Consider the following 18,896-nt stretch of genomic DNA (forward strand, 5'->3'; position numbering starts at 1 on the left):
TTAGCTAGCCATCATGATGCTAGCTGGTAGCGCGCTAACACTAGCTAACTCACTGTTTTGTCATACAAATTTAAACCTACGTGACCTATACGTTTCCCCTATTACCTAACAGTGACACATGTGTACATTTTTGTCTGTTTATGATGCCGGTTAATATGGGTATTTGCAAACGCAATAAATGTGTAGAGTGAGGCGTTGGTCCCCGGTTTATTGACATAGCTAGCTCAGTTAGCCAGCTGGTGCATAGAGGTAGCAAAACAGGTCAGGTAGGGTGTCTTTATTAGCCAACTGAATTCAGTTGTACTGAATTCTGTCTGTAATGAAAGGGACGCATTAATTGAACTCAATTTGTCGGATTTTTTATCATGATATGTTAACTGTTACTATAGAGCTGACATGGGTGTGAACTAAAAACGCCAAAAATCTGCCCTAGGTTATCTTATGCTACCTATTATGTATACATACAAGTGTATAAAACTGAATATTGTAACCTAGGTATTGTATATTCCACACCCCTCTAATTGACCTCTCTTCTTTCCCAACAGTGTTCTAAACTGAAGTCATTCCCCTAAACGTGTGGAACTGGTTCTCCACAGCCCCTGCTGTGTTATCTTCCTGGACGCTCCTTGGATCTTTTTGTAAAGAACAATTTTCTTTTTATATGAAAAGCAAAGGCATCTAATGCATTTCCCTCCTGCATATTCACACACTCTGTGTCTGGTGCACTCAAGTCTATTGTTATCTTGTAATGGCACTGCAAGACCCTGGCAGGACAACAGGATTTACTTGCAAACAATGTGGCCTGGTATGTCCCAACATGCCCAGTCTGCAGGAGCACATGGATGCTCACCTTCAACAGGAGGAAGAACGCAAATTTAAATGTGATGAATGTGGACGTGGTTACAGGCATGCTGGTAGCCTAGCTAACCACAAAAAGACTCATGAAGTGGGCTCTTTTCAATGTAACATATGTGGTAAAGAAAACTCTAACGCTTTGGCCCTGAAGAGTCATCTCCGGAGCCACACTTCACCGAAGAAGTACTCCTGTGCAGAATGTGGGAAAGCTTTTCGTCTGTCATCACAACTGGCTACACATGAGAGGGTTCACCTAACCAGGCGAGCGAAGGAGCAGACATATAGGAAGGTGGACATGGAATATCCCTTGCATGAAATTGAAAACGATCACCAACATCATCTCAGTGAGCAGTCTGCCAGTTTTAGGAATTCTGCAGAAAACAGCCCCGCTGAGGACAAGTCAGACATTCTTTATAATGCACAATCAGAGACCTCTGATGACGCAGCAAATCGACCTTTCAGATGTGATTTATGTGACAAATCCTACATACACCACCGCAGCCTGACCAATCATAAAAAGACTCACCAGGTGGGAATGTTTGAGTGCACAGTGTGTTTCAAATTTTTTAATAACATGGCCGCCCTCTACAGCCACCAGAGAAGTCACAAAGCAAGAAGCGGGACAGACCCCAGTTCAATGAGTGGGTCATACACAGGCACGCCGCTGAACCAGTTTTCACCCCAGAGCCCAGATGCTCCTGTAAATTTTTGCCATTTGTGTCAAGTTCTTTTCCCTAATGATGAAGAGTTCCAGGAACACATTCAAATGCATAACTCTTCATCTCTGTCATTTGGACTTCAAGATTCCCTGTCAGAGAACCACAATATATCATACAACAACAGTATTGCTTCCCCTGAGTCAAATTTTTATGCATCTCCTATAAACAACGCCCCATCAGTATCATCAATCGATAATCACGGAGGCTTTGATCAGCCTCAGGAGCATATCAGAAGTAACGGTCACATGTACTCGGACTGCTCCAATAATCAAACGCCATCTTCCAATAGCACTCAGGGAGAACACACAATCATAGACACAAACATCCTCAATCCTGCCCTCACGCACACACAAAACACTGACAATGCAACTGAAATGGACGAGACTTCAACTGTAGATTCTGACGAGCGTCCCTTCAAGTGTCAAGTCTGCGGTAAAAGCTACCGGCACTCTGGGAGCCTCATCAACCACAAAAGGTCACATCAGGTCGGGATTTACCAGTGCTCCATCTGCAGGAAGAGTTATCCTCACCTGGCCGCACTCAAAAGTCACCTCCGCCTCCACAAAGCTCAGCCGTCATCCTTTAGCCTCACCACTGAGGGGGACTGGCTCTCCTCAGAGCCTCTGACTCTGGATAACCAACAGGGCTGCTTCTCCTCTCAGGACGAGGAGGAGGGCACTCATGCAGCACTTGGTATGGATCAGGAGAACGGGGCTGACTGCAGCAATGGAGCCTTGTATCATGAGCAGTTTAATCAGGACTTTTCCCAGGATATGACAGTGCATCTACCTCATAATCAACACCTGATGCAGCGGCACATGTGTGCGGATTGTGGTGAGACGTTTGCAGATATTGCAGGAATTAAGTCTCACAGTTGCCCTTTGCTACAGCAGCAAAATGACACTACGAGCAGGGACTATGACAGTAGTTTAAACTTTCAGGACAGTAATGGTCACTGTGCTGTTGGGAATCCAGGGAGCAATGTAGAGTTCCATGGTCTGAATGGCAGCCACAACCAAAGTTATTTTGAACAGAATTTCTCCAACAACATGAGCAGTGATCAGCTGAATGGTGGCGGGGACGGGGAAAATGCCGACGAGGAGGATGATGACGGGGATCTGTTTCAGTGCTCTATCTGTGGAAATAGCTACACCAGCATGAGGGCTCTCAGAAGCCACCTCAGAGGGCACACACAGTCTCATAGCACTCCTGCGAGCTCAGAGCCCTCGTCCATGTCCTCCCATGAAGAGGTGAAAGATGAGGAGCCTGGAGAGATGATGATCTGTAGCACATGCGGCGAAAGCTTTGCCAATAGGCAGGACCTAATAACCCATCAGCTTCTACACAACAAGGACCATGTGGCCGATGTAAATCATTTACAGATGAACAACAGCGATGTTTCTGCAGGCAAGGAGGATGCACAGAGTATCATCTGTGGCAGCTGTGGCATTTTCTGCACCAGCTACCATCATCTAGAGAACCATGGCTGCACAGCTGAGAGGAAAGATGATGCGACACATGATAAAGAGGAAATGAAAGTGAATGAGGTTGCCCAGCATGAAGACGAGAGTCCCTTCAAAGAAACTGTTGATACAGAACATCGTCAGTACAAGTGTGATCAGTGTGGGCGGTCCTACAGACACGCAGGCTCCCTCCTTAACCACAAAAAGTCCCACAAAACAGGTGTCTTCAGATGCCTGGTCTGCCAGAAACGCTTCTACAACCTGTTGGCTCTTAAAAACCACCAGAGGTCACACTTTGATATTAAGAGGTAAGTTCCAAGAGTACTGCAAATCCTAAATATGTGTACAATTCTTCCATTTTTCATTTATGTTGCAATTTGTTAATGTTTGCTGGGAATAATTAAGTATTGTTATACAAAAGACTCTCTGTTTTTATGTTGCAGATGTGGTCATTATGGCTTTATTCCATGTTTAAGACTGTTTGCAAACACAGACTTTAACAATATACCTTTTCTCTTTGCCCAGGCACACTTGCCATGAATGTGGGAAGGCCTTCAAAATCCAGAAACAGCTATTGAACCACCTGAGGAGGCACAAAGAGAACCAGGCCAAAATCCAGGAACTGAACAACCAGATCCAGGCCCTCATGCAGATGAATGGGACCAGGTCAGATGGGGGAATGCACTCCTTAACTTCAAATGCCGGTCAGGCCTTTACCTCCTCCCGACGCTGCAGGCAACCGCCTGAAGGAAAGCCCGGACAAACAAAGTGTGAGACGTCAGTCAAATCAGAGGACACAGGCGACGGACGACCTTTCGCCTGTGACCAATGCGGGCGTACGTATCGCCACGCAGGAAGTCTGGTCAACCACAGAAACTCCCATAAGACCGGTGAATATTACTGCTCTGTTTGTAACAACACTTACTCCAACCAACTTGCAATGAAGAACCACTTGCGCACCCACTTTGCATATAAAAAGCACTCCTGCCAAAACTGTGGAAAAGGCTTCAGAGGAAAGAAGCAGCTATTAGCCCACATTTGTGCAGACCTCAGAAAGGATGGGGTCGGCGGCAGGAGGGGCCTTAAATCTAGAGCCTTTAAGTGTAAGGAATGTAAGCAGGCCTTTCTTTCTGTTGACCAACTGACAGCTCACACCTGTAATGGACCTTCAGGCAGCAGTGATGCACAAACAAACACGTCTTCTAATAAAGAGGAGCGGCCTTTTACATGCAACCTATGTAATCGCAGCTACCGCCATGCAGGCTCACTCCTGAACCACAAAAACACCCATAAGACCGGACACTTCAGTTGTACCTTCTGCTCTAAGCCCTTCACTAACCCCATGGCTCTGCGCAATCACACACGCATCCACACGCAGAAGAAAAAGTATGTGTGTCTCACGTGCGGTAAGGCATTCCGCCTCGCTAGTATTCTGCACAACCACCAGAGGGTCCACAACCGGGTGGCGAATCACTTCAGCTGTCCTGCGTGTGGAAAGAGCTTCCAGGGCAGGTCCGGTCTGAAGCGGCATCGCTGCCGCAGAGGTCAAGAGAACTCGGTGAGAGCCGGAGTCCAGCAGTCAGAGAGGGGAGACAAGTGCTTCATGTGAGTTACTGTCTTATTTTGAACTGAAAGTCTTGCATGCAAACAATGAGTTTTTTTCAACAGAGAGCAGTAATAAGTTTATCTTCGCTCTTGTACATAGAGAGCAAAGTTAAACCGGACTTAAATTCTTTGTATGTGTACTTACCTGGCTAATGAAGCTTTGTATGTAAAATGTCAAGCTAGGTACATTTCTTGGTTTTAATACTTTAAAAAACAAATTATAAGGCAGTAGAGACCAAGTTCAATTCCAGCCCTCAGCCCTGTTGCATGTCATCTCCACTCTCTCTTATCTTCTGATATTGTCCTCAAATATCCAGTGTTCATCGGGCTTTTATTTTGAAAGTATACTAAAATGATAATGGGTTGAAAGTTGAGATGCAGTCTAATATTACCTACTGAATATGAACATATCCCTGCTGCAGGTGTGACCTGTGTGGGCGCTCCTACCGACACGCTGGATCCCTCCTCAACCATAAAAAGACTCACTCAGAAAACCTCCACCACTGTACCCTGTGTCTCCAGACGTTTCCCGATCCTCTCACTCTGCAGATCCACTCCCAGATGAGGCGTCACTGCTGCCCCGAGTGCGGAAAGACCTTCTGTCTAGTCACACACCTGCAGAGCCACATGGAGGTGCACGCGAAGGACCGGCCTGTGGTCTGCAGCCCCTGCCAGCAGACATTTCCCAACTCTGCAAGCTACCAGCAGCACCAGGAGACGCACCACGGGGAACAGGTCGCCTATCAACAAGCCGTGGACGAACCTGTAGATGACAACATCTGCTGGGACTCAGGAATAACTCAGACCATGGGGATGGACGGGATGCACAAGCAGGTTCCACCACCTTTGTCCCATATTCCAGAAAGCATCGCTAACACACAGAAGAGTAACGACCCTGCAGGCATGGAAGAGAAGAGCCACGTCTGCGAGCACTGCGGCCGCACATACCGCCACGCCGGCTCCCTCCTCAACCACAAGAACAGCCACAAGACGGGCTCCTTCTCCTGCTCCATCTGCCAGAAAGAGTTCACAAACCTGATGGCTCTCAAGAACCACCGGCGCATTCACACGGAACCCAAGCGTTACCAGTGTTTGGAGTGCGGGAAGGCGTTCCGCGTGTCCACTCAGCTCATATGCCACCGACGGATCCACACCAAAGAGAAGCCCTTCGCCTGCCTGCTGTGCGACAAGAGCTTTTCCAGCAAATCCAACCTGCGGCACCATCAGAAGATGCACCAGAACACCCAGACCTACGACTCCTCCTTTAGCATGGATGCTAACTCTTTCATGGACTTGGACATGGGCTCTTTCCTTTAAAGGACAATTCCAGACTGTTTCAGAAAAGAGGGCATGCGCTCCTCTTATTTACCGGTTATTTATCCTTCTATCAATAATTGTAAAACAGTATTTTTTTTTTCAGAAAGTGCTCCTTGGTTCTGACAGAAGCTCATCTGAAGACACAAACATTTCGTTACGGACTTCCAGTCTTACCTCCACAACAGATGGTGACTTAACTGTAAGTCTCCACAGCTGTTAGCTTTCAATAAGGCCTGAATGTTTTCCACGAATACACAAGATCCCAGAAAAAACAGGGCAGGGGGTGATGACGTTAGTCGCCGCTCTTTCCTCAATGACAAACCAACCAACCAAAGCGAACAGAAAAGTGCAGCCCAGGTCCATGTAAGAACATTATCAATGATTTTTGTAAGACAGTACTGTTCTAACAATGATCCCTCCTCTCTTGCTATGTATAAATGTATTCAGTGCCTCTGTAAGTTCCTTTGGAAACAAAGTATACAAACTATATTTATCTCTGGATCCTTTTGTTAGCTTTGCCATCAGTGACGAAGGACTGCTCACTGTCCTTCGGGATCTCACATAGGGCAAGCCTGTTATTAAGTCAAATACCTCTGGGTGTGTCCAAAGGTCAGGGGCAAAAGTGATTCACTGAAATCATATTATCAAGTAAATATCGTACTGCTAATAATAAGTGACATTGTATGCTACAAATGGATGTATTTAATAATTTATTCCTGTTATTTTATGTGTATATTTTATTAGAAAAACTTTTTATGAATGTTGTAAAAACCGTCTTCTAAAACTCATGTAGCCTTTAAGGAGCTTCATCGGTCGATTTGTATCTTCGTCTTGTTCTCAGTTAAAACAGGAGGGGAGGGGGGGGGTGAGGCGAGGCGAGCATCGTCGGCAGCACTCAGGGTAAACCTTCAAAAGGAACGAACCTGATGTGTGAAACTTTGTAGATAATCAGTTTCTGAACTGAGCAGAGCATTTATTTTTCACTTGTGCCATTTCAACACTCTTTTATTTTTTTCCGCTTATATAACGGTCTTCAAAGCCACTCCATTATTTAGCTGCAGTTTCATGTGTGGTGCATGCTGTTGAATCACCTTAAACAGTTATGTTGAAGTGCCAGTGCCTAAAAAGTCATCAATTGTAGCAATTTAATTTACAAACCTCCTCTTTCTGCACTTGTTATACTGTAAAACACAATGTTTGATTGAAACATTTTCTTTATATAAATGTATCTTCTGATTTGTGAATCTCAGCCACAAACAGTTACACCATATTAAAGCTGTAGGTAACAAAAAGTGCAGCAGCAGCGAGGTGAAAGTGGTTCCTTTTTGCCTCCATGAATCTTCTTCCATCTCGATTCTTTATATGAACCAAAAGGAAGAACCTTTTAAACATGGCCAAACACAAGTTTAACATTACAGCTTGATGGATTTACAAGAAGGAACTAGTTTCATCTTCTCTGTCGTGTTTATGAACCACTAATGTTCTGTAAGAAATGTGCAGTTATTGATTCTCTGGGTTATTTTTTGCCAAAATGTCTAACGTGCCTGTTTTCATCAGAAACCAAGCTAAACTGAACCTTTCGTTTTCTTCTAAGAGTTTCTTTCTTTATGCCTTACGTGTTACATTTCATGTGAGTATGTTCGGCACTGGTCAGAAGTATGATATACCTCATGGAAAGCCCTGCCTACCTAGCAAATGCTACTTAATGCCTCATGCAGCTTAATTGTAGAGAAAACACTGTAATCATGAAAACTCAGATAGCAATTGTAAGACAAAAAAGAAAGAGTGAAGCATTGATTTTAAGGTTGTAGTTTGCAGAAACTGTTTCCTCCCTAACGCGACGTTTCTCTGCAGTCTGTTGTTTTTAGAGTTATATTTGCACATTTGTAGATGAGACACTTGTAGCCTAAAGAGGACAGGAAGTCTTTAATAGTGCCGACGGGCATCAAGTCGGCTGTTAGTTCACCTCAGCTAGTTTGCGGGTAGAAATATTTAAGCAATATGCTGAAAGTCTTGTTTCAGTGCATGAGTACATCTCATCTGTTCGTCTTACCATTGAATCCACTGGCATCAGATTCAGTACACTGACACTAGCCTTGGAAACCATTAACACCTGCCATTTTTTTTGTATTTAAAAATCTTATCTGTATTAATTGTAAAGATTTAGGTTATTATACTGTAACATATATCCTCATGCCATAGTAGCCTACACGTGCACATTTTAGTTAAAACGGACTTATTTTTTTACATCAAACCTCCCGTGGCACTTAACACATTCACTCCTCTGTCATTGGTCACGATCTCGGCCTGCTGTTTGTGCCGTGTGTTAATCTCAGAGCTCTCTGTAAATACTAGAACGGAAATATCGGTTGGATCTCTGTATGTTCACGGCAAGCTTTTCTCCAGTGGGAGGAAACTGCTAGATTAGCTATTGTGTAATAAAAAAAACATATACAACACAGTGATGATGGTTTATTGGATTTTCAGTGCTCAAAAATGTCTGCTCACTATTTAATTCATATTTATATAACTATTTTGTCACTCCGAAACGTAGATTTTTACTTCTTTGTTAGAACTTAGCTTAGAATATAAGGAAATGATGAAAATAAAAGTAGTTGAAATTAATTAAAAGACTTGGAAAATACAACGTGCTTCTTTGTTGTCCACATTATTCCAGCTAATATTGGTTATAAGTTGCATATTTCGGGGGGGAAAGGGCTTTGTTTTTTGTATAAATTAACATCATTCTCTCCCGGTTATCTCCCGTTTTACAGAATACATCAGTGGTGAGTGTAAATAAGTAAGGCTACTGTTAGCCAGCGTAATAGTAGAACAATTTAAATATATAAATGATTAAAACCGGAAGTAGCTACACGGTTTTATTTTGTAGTTTCTTGCTTCTATTTCCGGGCCTCACAGTAGAGGAGACCTGACCGTGGAGGCTGCGACGGAACCAACCTGAGAGTGCAGGGGCCGGTTTCACAAAGATGTTTTAGACTGGACTATAGTGTTAGAGCAGTCTTAATTTTGCAATGCAAGTTAGACTGTTTCACAAAAATAAAGATTTTAAGCCAAAAATTTTTGACACCTTAGCCCCAGGCTAACTCAGCTTTAAAAGCCATGTTACCATGGTAACAATCAGTGACGCCTGCTGACTGATTGCACCAAATTTTGAACGTCTTTTGATGGTCCTTTCTACGGAAGCCCTTTGCGGACATGCATCCATACACTTTATGTACCCTGTTTTTGCGTGATAACGAGTTATTTCTGGTCATTTTCTCGAGACCTCGTTATCTCGGGAAAACAAAGCTGGTTTTCCCATTATAACGGATTAATTTGGCCCCTTTTCTCGAGATAACAAAGCTTGTTTTTTCATGAAAACAGGATAATTTTCCGGCGATCTAGAAAACAAAACAACAGGCTGGTCACTGTGACGTTACAGACCAGGACATGCCATGCTGACCCACACTGATGATGGAAGTAAAGCCTGTTTCTATGTTAGTTTTGTGCTTTTACAACTCTGGGGATACAAGTTATGGTCATCTGGCGTTACGGTGGTGCCGTGTCGTTATTTCGTGATAACGAGATAAATAAGTCGAGATCTCGAGAAAACGACCAGAAAGAACTCATTATCACGGGGAAACGGAGTAAATATGATGTATGGATGCATGTCCGCTCAGGGCTTCCGTACCTTTCAACGGTTGGATCAACACTGTTTACTGCTGCTGCAATTTTTATTTCCATATCAGGTATTTTTTTTTGTTTGTTGCTGAATTTTCCAAATTAAATGCCCTTAAAATGGTTTAATTCCTCCAATAGACAAACATTGTCTGCCGGGCTAAACGGACTTGAGCGGTTAGATGCGGTTACTCGGTCAACCATTTTTTTGTTGTTGTAAAAAATGTACCCAGAATTCAATGCACCATAGTCCAGCTTGAGATAGCCAAGAACTAAACTGCTTTGTGAAACGGATGAATTTAAACGTCTATCTGAAGTCTGACTATTTGTTATATCTAAGCCACAGTCAAAGTCTATCCGGCCCCAGGTCTGCAGCCAGACTGTCTTGGGAAAAGAAGCAGTTTGCATATTAATATGACTCACTGTTATTGGAAGATTTCAGTTTTATTGTGAAAATACATTTGGTACACAAAGCAGGTTATAAAATTGCATTAAGGAAAATAAGCCAGTGCATGTACAGTATATACAATTAGTAACAGGAAGCAAGAGAAATAGGCAGAAAATGTTAGTCACTGCTCAGTAACGGTGTTGGCTGGCCTGGTGGAAGTTCAACACAAATCTTCACTGGAGTCCCTTAAAAAAGTGTGCTTGTCCCTTGCAGATGGTGCAACACAACACTGCAAGATACCTAAACAATAAATAATATTAACATCTACAAAATAAAAACAAAAAAAGAGGAAGTATTTGTGGTGATTTTGCTGCCAGGGGGCAACAGAGCAGACAGATCCAAAGTATGACCTGAAACATTGTCAGTTTCACAATATATGAGTAACCACATGCTGCACCAGCTTGAGCTGTAACAAAAAAAAGAACTCTTCCCTTCAAGACTCTCGCTACAAAAATTCAGACATTTAACTTTTTGCCTTGCTGGAGATCTGAAACGACTCGGCAGGTTGTGAGTTAGTAAGCATGGTGATTCCGTGGCTCCACCTAAAACACTGTAGGTGTAATTTCCTTCACTACAGTACATTCCTTGCAGCATTCCCACATGTTAGCAGTTTGGGAACGTGTGTCTAGTGTTTCAAACATCCCTATGTACAAACTCTGTGTGGACAGAAAATGTTGTTATAGAGAGAAGTCACGTTAACATCTCTTAAAACAGACAGGACGATATTGTAATGACAAAGGGTGAGAGTTGGCCTCAGGAGACAAAGTCACAGTGGATGAGTTTTCTCACTTTCTCACTGTTTTAGGCTACAAAAAGAGTAGGTACACGGAGGTACTGGCAGGGCATAAGGCTGGCATACATTTCTTTGAAGGTAGCTACATTCAAATGGCCTTAATGTGCCTAACAGTATGTCTTACTCACATGATCTTTAACAGGCTGTTGTAACTGACCGGCAGAAAGACCCCGTCTAACCCCGCTGAAAAACAGCAGGTCGAACTGCAGCCCAGCAGGCAGCAGTAGCTGTGTTACATTCACTGGAGCCCTGCTGGAAAGCAGCACAATGTATTTGGAAGCAATCCATCATTCTCTGAAGAGAGGACCGTTTTGTTTCTGAACCAACCATCTGTAAACCCCGTAAGGTCGTCTGCATCAAAAAATCTCATTTAAGTGGAATATTAAGGCACACAAAATCTGAGAATGATACCACTAATATGATGTTATTACTACTCCTACAGAGGTGTGAGAGGTGCTAGTTGTAGTCCCGTTGGAGAATCGAGCACGTCTCTTCACTCAACAGTCTAATAAATAAGAATGGTCCAATTCTGGTGAGGAGATACCCTGCAGTCAGAGTACACAGTTCATGGTCCAGAGGTTCATCCGGCACTGAACCAGTCGCTCCTTGCTTCTGTCACATCTGTTTCCAGAGGAGGATGAGGCTGCGGAGGACATGACAAGGATTAAACTCTCTTTATATCACAATCGCATTATGACAAATGTTGGCAACAAGCAGTACACTATGATGATAATGATTTGATGGATATGAACCTTTTAAGGCTAAAATGGATATTTCTTAATTGCAGATGTTTCAGGGTTTGCATTACAATCAGACTTTGCAGCAAATTAGTTGTGAAAACCCCCCAAAATCCTGAACAATAAGTATCTATTCATGTACAAAATGAACAAACCTAATTTTTAGTAAGAATAATAGACATCGCTGGTTTTACGAATAAAAGACATCGCTGGTTTTACAAATAAAAGACATTGCTGGTTTTACGAATAATAGACATTGCTGGTTTTACGAATAAAAGACATTGCTGGTTTTACGAATAATAGACATCGCTGGTTTTACGAATAAAAGACATTGCTGGTTTTACGAATAATAGACATTGCTGGTTTTACAAATAAAAGACATTGCTGGTTTTACGAATAATAGACATTGCTGGTTTTACGAATAAAAGACATTGCTGGTTTTACGAATAATAGACATCGCTGGTTTTACGAATAAAAGACATTGCTGGTTTTACGAATAATAGACATTGCTGGTTTTACGAATAAAAGACATTGCTGGTTTTACAAAAAGTGGACATTGTCGGTTTTACGAATAATAGACCGCTGGTTTTAAGAATAAAAGACATTGCTGGTTTTACGAATAATAGACATTGCTGGTTTTACGAAAAGACATTACTGGTTTTACGAATAAAAGACATTACTGGTTTACTAAATAATAGATATTACTGGTTTTATAAATAATAGACTGCTGGTTTTACAGATCATAACCCACAAACACATTGGATGAAATCTTATCCCCTGCCAGTTTTTAGCACTGACTCATCATATTTTAATTCAAATGAATCTATTGGCCATACCCTTGTTATAGCAAAACTGCAAATTATACTTACTGATATGTTTAAGCTTGATAAAGTGGCCCCGCAGTTTCTTCAATGGGTTCTGTAATACACAACGACAAAAATTTACATTTCACATTTCCATCCCAGGAAAGTGCAAAGCACATTTATTTCTAATAGCATTAATGCTTGCTTTTTTATATTCAAGTTTACCAGTAAGCCATGACTATGTGACAGTGAACAAGAGATTCCCTGAAACTGAAGCAGCTCAATGGAATTCAGCCATCACTGATTATATTATTTGAAATTGTGCTTTTCCTACTAAATTTCAAAATCTCCTGTGAAAAAGGCCTGTTGTTTTAAATATAAGTGAACAGACAGTAAAAGTTATTGTCTGTTCCATTTCTGATAGTGTGCGACACAGCTGCAGAAGCCTTCGTGCCAGAACGGTGAATTGCACACAGCGTGCTCATATTACCAAGAATCACTTTGCACCAGGGACATGACATGATTTTTTCAAGGATTACTCAACCCTAAAGCAGGCTTTATCATCAATAAGTCATCCCTATCCGCCTGATATGTCACTCAAAATGTATTTTCACACCATGTTTAGAGAACAAACTGTAGTTTTCAAAAGTTGGTTATCTTTGTTTGATTTAAAGGTCTGACTTGAAAGAAACTTTTATAAAAAATAAACATTTTTTGCTCGGTAGATGGCTTCAAGTTCTAATTGGTCCCCTCCTGAGACTACGCTTAATTTAACCAACAAGAGGTGCATTACAGTCTCATTTTTCAAACACTCTTTTCAGTTGAAGCCAATGTTTGTGAGTAAGGCTGAAAAATTGTGTATTTTACTTTTAAAGATATATCTCCTGCACTTGTTAATGCCCTCAAATCTTTGCCCAATCTCACCACGTAGCGGCCGTTTGTGTGACTTGCGTCGATGCACCATGACCCCGATAATCAACGCTGCGCCAACCAGCACGACGGCCAGCACTGAGAAGCTGGTGATGGCTGCTAGTTTCCAAACATGGGGATTCTCATCCACAGATTTACCTGTCGATTGCACAGAGGGTAAGAAGGTAAACCACAAAGAAAGGAAACAACTGGCAGAAATTAATATGTATTTTCAGCGCTTGATTCTTACACGTGTTGCATGATGGGGTCTTTGGGTACTGCTTGCATGATGAACACGAGACACAGACGTCCAAATCTGAGTTCCAAAACTCTGAACTTCCACACTGACCTGCACACAGAAAAACATCGTCAGTCGGTTATGTAAGTTTTATTCCTGCAGTAGGAAACAATACGTCAAAGCGGGGCCTTGGGCACACAGTTTCCATGATTTATGAAGTATTTCACACTGCTCAGCCGTCTGGAATATTATGATGTGGAGGTAATACTTAGAGATGATGCATCAAAAATTCCCTAACTCTGGAATAAAATGAAACTAAAATAAACAGTAACCAGGCAGGAAAAACTCAGCTCACACAGTACAATGTGTGACTTGAACACTTGAACACGTGAGGAACTTTGTGGCTTTCCTCGTGAACTGAAACTGGGAAATTCCTTTGGCTCAGACTGCTGATGCAACTGAACTGTGTGATGAGAGAGTTACTCAGTGACTTCTGCTGTGTGAAGAGCAGGATGTGACTTTTTACGTCGCGCTTCCGTTGAATTGTTTTGCTTCTTTGTACGCGTGCGGCTTCCAGAGAAAAACCAAACACTTCTGTGAGAAAGACGGTTTGGGCTCAGAAGAGAAAACCTCTGCGTCTGTGCACACAATGGAAAGCTTCATCTCTTTTAAAGGGAGGCCGACAGATGAACAATCAGAGCTGTGCACTTCCCAAATGATAAGGAAGGAATTAGCAAGACGATGTGACGCATTTAACACTGATAGCAAGCTGAGCGTGAGAATGTTGTATGTATTTATACCCCAAGGTCGTGCATGAAGAGGTGAGTATGACATAAAGCTGGAAAAAACCCTCTAAAAAACATTACACCTTAATGATATGAATAAAACTGTACCAGACATGACAAAGCTGCAGGAACTAGTCAGCAGATATTTCATAGATTAAAAGATTATCTTCTTCCTTCTCAGTGTGTATTTGCATTGACATCTCCCGTTACGTCCCACATTATAACAGGTAACCACAGTGAGAGTTGAGTCATTATTGCTTGTGGTTACTTTCATGTTTAAACTGGATTTAATCACCACTGAAAGCAGTACCAAAACTACCAGAGAAGCCAGCGTGACGTAAACCAAAAGAGGTGAAATGAATGTGCAGGAAGAGCAGGTAGGAATATTGTGACGCTTTTCAAAAGAGAGTTACAACACAACACCAAAGAGTGAAACTATACCAGAGGTGACAGGGTTACAGATAAATGAAACACGGGAATAATATGATGAAATGTTTCATTGTTCAAGTGTAAATACTCAGAGCTGGTTTACTGCACATAAAGCTGCACAAGCTGTCCATCTATACATTGTGTCAAGTTTCAGGGGGTTCTTAAATGCATTAACATAGTATAAAGTTATTCAAAGGTCAGCAGTGTTAATAAGTGGTGGGTTAAGGGCCCGATCAGACAGAGCGCGTTTTAGCAGCTGAGGGCGGATTTTTTTCTACTGTTGTTAGGGCAACCAGCGAATCATTAGCTGTCATTAACCTAACCATTATATTGTAAACTGACAGAAGGCCCGCCTCTCCTTTCATCCGACTGGACAATGAGAAAAAACGCCCATGACGTTGGGCGCTTTTCTGCTTTGAGTTGAAGTTTTTTCAACTCGCGGCGCTTGGAGCGTTTCCTCAAAAAAGCTAGGCACTCCTCTCATTGAAAACAATGACAAAAAAGGCCTCCACCGGCGGCTAAAGCGCGTTCTGTCTGATCGGGCCTTAAGAATTTAAAACTCTTTCTAGAACCAGACTATAAAAATACCCCATTAAAAGTAAGAATCCTGCATTCAAAACCTCATACTATTAGAAGTATAGAAGTATAATCAGCGAAATGCACAAGTGAGTGATTCAGAAAAATGGCCACTGTGATTGATATATAATTATATATTACATTATCTAATTGGTGATACTGATGCATTAATGACAAGTAGCATTCTTCTGTTGTAGCTGGTCGAGATTTGGGTAGTTGTAGTTTAATCCTGTAGTTTCTGACACAGGGGTCGAGCCTTATCACAAAAGGTCACAAGATATATATGAAGGATGGTGAGATGATTAAAGGAGAAGGAAAGAATTAAAAGAAAAACACTGCAAAAAAACAATTTGTTTGGTAATTGTGAAATATTAGATAGGGTCAAAAGTTATTAGTTATTAAGTTATTAAAAATGAAAAAAATATAAGAAGTCTAAGGGGGACATGTCTCTCTGGTGGAACTGTCAGTAAATCATAGACAACTGGAACATGACGACGTCCTCACTACACAGTTTATTGTTAGGGATTACTGTCCAATATGATGGAGAAATATCACACGAGAGGGAGTGATGTACTGAATATCATCATTGCTCTGGCTTGGTCATAATCACAGCTGTGATTATATTCAAAACATCACAACCTCATGTGTGATAGTGCTTTTATACAACAGTAACAAGCGGCATAGTAGTAAAAAGTAACAATCAACAACAGACTGTTGTTTTTAGCTCCACCAACTCAGCTAGTTCCACAACTGAACTGAAACTGGACTTTTGTTGCCAAGCAACCCAAACATTCTCTGTGTCTCCAGGTTACCACAGATGTTTTTTATCATGTTCATTTGTTTTAATTTGTCATCAACCAGTGAAATAAGAGTCTGCTGTGTGAGTCAGAGGTACCAGCTTGTTCATTGTAGACACACGCGGTCTGCTGTAATGTTAATTAACAGTATTCAGAACACCTGGTTGAGGCGGAGTTATACACAGAGTGAAAAGTCCCACTGATGTTGTACTCTATATCAGCACTCGTGGAATGCCTCTTGTCCAATCAGATTACTTGGTTGGAACTAACTGTTGTATAATTTTTAATAATGCTTCAATTGTACAAATTTATGATAAACATGATAAATGATCCTTTTTTTTAGCTTAAACCTAACAGTAACTGGTTCCCAGCTGTGACATGAACGTAGTAAAAAGTGGAGTTATAACCTCTGTGGGTAGAACTGTACAGGAACACGAATAACAAAATCTAAATGATGTGTCTCCAAATGTGCCTGAGTTCTCTCACAAACAACCCAGCATCTAAAAGACTTTTCAGTTTACGATCACTTAAGACGAGGGGAAGCAGGAAGTACTCACAACTGTGAAGATACACGCTTATGTTTGAAATGTTTGAAGTAATGCAAAGTCTTCTGTAGCTCTGCAGAGACAAAAAGTCTCCCACTTATGATGTCATCGTGATGTCACTGTGGTTATCTTGTTTTGTGCTTGAGACTTTGGGACATTTTTTTTAACAGTAAGACAGCGTTACGCACTGGAGGTATGGAGTTCTTAAGAAGCTGTCATTTTGGTGGCAAATAGCATCTACAAAGAGATGCAATTAGATTGCATTATGGGAAGCGTAGTATCCAGTGCTTTTGGAGATGAACCCAAGACTAAAAGTGAAGATATCTAAGGCTACACTGGTTTGAGTTTGACTGTTTTTGTGACAAACTTTGTCTTGTGACTTACCAAACATTATGGAGGTGTAATACTTAACTGCTGGAGTGACCCATTAATTGTTAACCTGTTTCTACTCTTGTTCTTTTACATCTAAAAAGCAAAACACATCCACAAATAACTCAACTTTTTGGACCAGTTTTCAAAGAGCACGAGATCCAGGTGTTCATCAGGTCACATTAAACATAACATTTGTCAATCAGTCAGTGCGTTTCAGTATTAAACCAGCTGCTGACAAAAAGCACCTGCTCCAAAAGTCATGTTTGAGGCATTCTGACCTCTGACTCTGCGGTAATGTTACAGCCACATGCTCAGGTCCCTCAGAGACTCTCCGTCCTCCACAGCCCGCCCGCCTGCAGAACTGGACTGACTCACTTTATAGCCGCGGTCACAGAAAAAATGTGTCACAGTTCTTGTAAGCACTTCCCCTCATGATTTCAGCCTTACATCATCCGGCAGGGCCAGCTGGACTCTCGCTCCAGGGTTCAAAAGGTCAGAGAAAGGAACTGAACCTTGACTGCTGGGTGGCCACTGTTCAAAGTAAAACCACATCTGAGCCTGATGACACTGATGATGAAAGATTTCAACCATGTTTCTGAGATTTAACTTCAAATTAAGGTTCAGAAAGAAGTGATTCAGTTTGGCATGTTTCAACAGTTTCTCGTTGTTCCTTTATTTGAAATCTGGAACCAGTTAAGAGTCATCTCGTTGTTTTCCCAGGCGACCTTGGCAAAACTCAGCACCTACCCTGACCGAGGTTGTTTTTGGGTGTGGGGGTGCTGTGTTTTGTCATAAACTGGAAGGGGGTGGGTGGATCTACAGCTGATGTCCAGATGTAGAGATGATTTCTCACGGATAGAGTCTAGATAGAGCATGTTTTGAGTTCAGTATGTTTAAAAATGCATTTGGTAACTTTAACGCCTGAGGAAATGGGTCCTGAGCCGAGTAATTATTCAAGATTTCATGTTCTCAGTGCAACCTGAGTCTGGTGTTCTCTTCTGGGATTCAATCCAAACTTCAGGCGGCTGAGGAAACAAAGTCAAAGGCAACTGTTGCTTTGAGGCTCTGTGAGATAGCAGAGATTGTATTTTATGCGTAAAATGGACACCGGCAGTGCGCCCTCTCCATGTGGCCGGTCCTGCTTCCCCTGGGGCACGGATGGACGGGGTGAAATAAGGCGATCGGAATGCGGAACCGGTGAAAAATGCAGCTGGTAAAGGAAGCGGATTTGTAAGCAGACCCACTATCTGACTCCATTATAGAGAGAACAGACCACCAGGCTGTAATCCATGTTCACAGTGACAAACATACCAAACAAATACGCGTGAAGTGTAATAAAAAGGGGGGAAACAGGACGGGAAAACAGCAGATTATCGAGCAAGTTTTGTTATTTTATAAAATAAATGAATAAACTTGTTAGAATAAAAGTTATTTAACTTACTTTTCTGAGCGCTCACTCCATAGAAATTAGTCACAGCCGCTATAATAAGTCCGCAGAGCGCGCACAGAGCGTTAGAAGCCATCATGTCTGCGGGAGAAAAGCTGCTCGCTGTCGGCTACACGATTCCCGAAAGTTCATCTGATTAACAATCCGCGCTGGGTTTCAGCATGGAAAAGCGAGCATCAGAGTGAGTCACCCGGAGGAGTCTGCGCCTTGTTTTAATAGCGCACACACCCACGCTAACAGTTCAACTCCTATGAGTCATTTCCTATGTACTGTACTGCTCGGATTCTCTGTGCGCACTCCCCGACTCACAGGAAACTCCTCGACCACTGCGCCTGCTTTCATTGTGCTTTTAGTTCAAGTGAAAGTTTCAATTAAAAACC

At 42.1% G+C, this 18,896-nt stretch overlaps 2 protein-coding genes across 2 annotated transcripts; one reads left to right on the forward strand and one right to left on the reverse strand.

The window, feature by feature from the left end:
* The first annotated feature begins 684 nt into the window (after positions 1–684).
* Positions 685–8,553, forward strand: znf646 (zinc finger protein 646). The gene is made up of 3 exons (XM_069664375.1): positions 685–3,345; positions 3,563–4,642; positions 5,065–8,553. The coding sequence occupies exons 1-3, from the start codon at positions 749–751 to the stop codon at positions 5,957–5,959; spliced, it is 4,572 nt and encodes a 1,523-aa protein (XP_069520476.1). The 5' UTR covers positions 685–748; the 3' UTR covers positions 5,960–8,553.
* Positions 8,554–10,073: 1,520 nt separating this feature from the next.
* Positions 10,074–18,709, reverse strand: LOC138593733 (uncharacterized). The gene is made up of 5 exons (XM_069664824.1): positions 18,511–18,709; positions 13,578–13,676; positions 13,343–13,486; positions 12,485–12,533; positions 10,074–11,521 (listed from the first exon to the last, which is right to left on the reverse strand). Exons 1-4 carry the CDS (start codon positions 18,593–18,595, stop codon positions 12,493–12,495), a joined length of 369 nt encoding a protein of 122 aa, XP_069520925.1. The 5' UTR covers positions 18,596–18,709; the 3' UTR covers positions 10,074–11,521; positions 12,485–12,492.
* Between the last annotated feature and the right edge of the window lie 187 nt (positions 18,710–18,896).

Source organism: Semicossyphus pulcher, unplaced genomic scaffold (assembly GCF_022749685.1).
Source record: "Semicossyphus pulcher isolate SPU_LCO1_2020_fin unplaced genomic scaffold, fSemPul1.0.p SCAF_16, whole genome shotgun sequence".
NCBI lineage: Eukaryota > Metazoa > Chordata > Actinopteri > Labriformes > Labridae > Semicossyphus > Semicossyphus pulcher.

Bases quoted from the DNA above. Each gene is read 5' to 3' on its own strand.
- LOC138593733 (XM_069664824.1), bottom strand. From the start codon at position 18,595: ATGATGGCTTCTAACGCTCTGTGCGCGCTCTGCGGACTTATTATAGCG. The intron at 13,677-18,510 runs GTAAGTTAAATA...TTCTGTGTGCAG, and splicing joins TGGAGTGAGCGCTCAGAAAA to GTCAGTGTGGAAGTTCAGAG. The intron at 13,487-13,577 runs GTAAGAATCAAG...TGCAATCGACAG, and splicing joins GACCCCATCATGCAACACGT to GTAAATCTGTGGATGAGAAT.
- znf646 (XM_069664375.1), top strand. From the start codon at position 749: ATGGCACTGCAAGACCCTGGCAGGACAACAGGATTTACTTGCAAACAA. The intron at 3,346-3,562 runs GTAAGTTCCAAG...CTCTTTGCCCAG, and splicing joins TCACACTTTGATATTAAGAG to GCACACTTGCCATGAATGTG. The intron at 4,643-5,064 runs GTGAGTTACTGT...TCCCTGCTGCAG, and splicing joins AGGGGAGACAAGTGCTTCAT to GTGTGACCTGTGTGGGCGCT.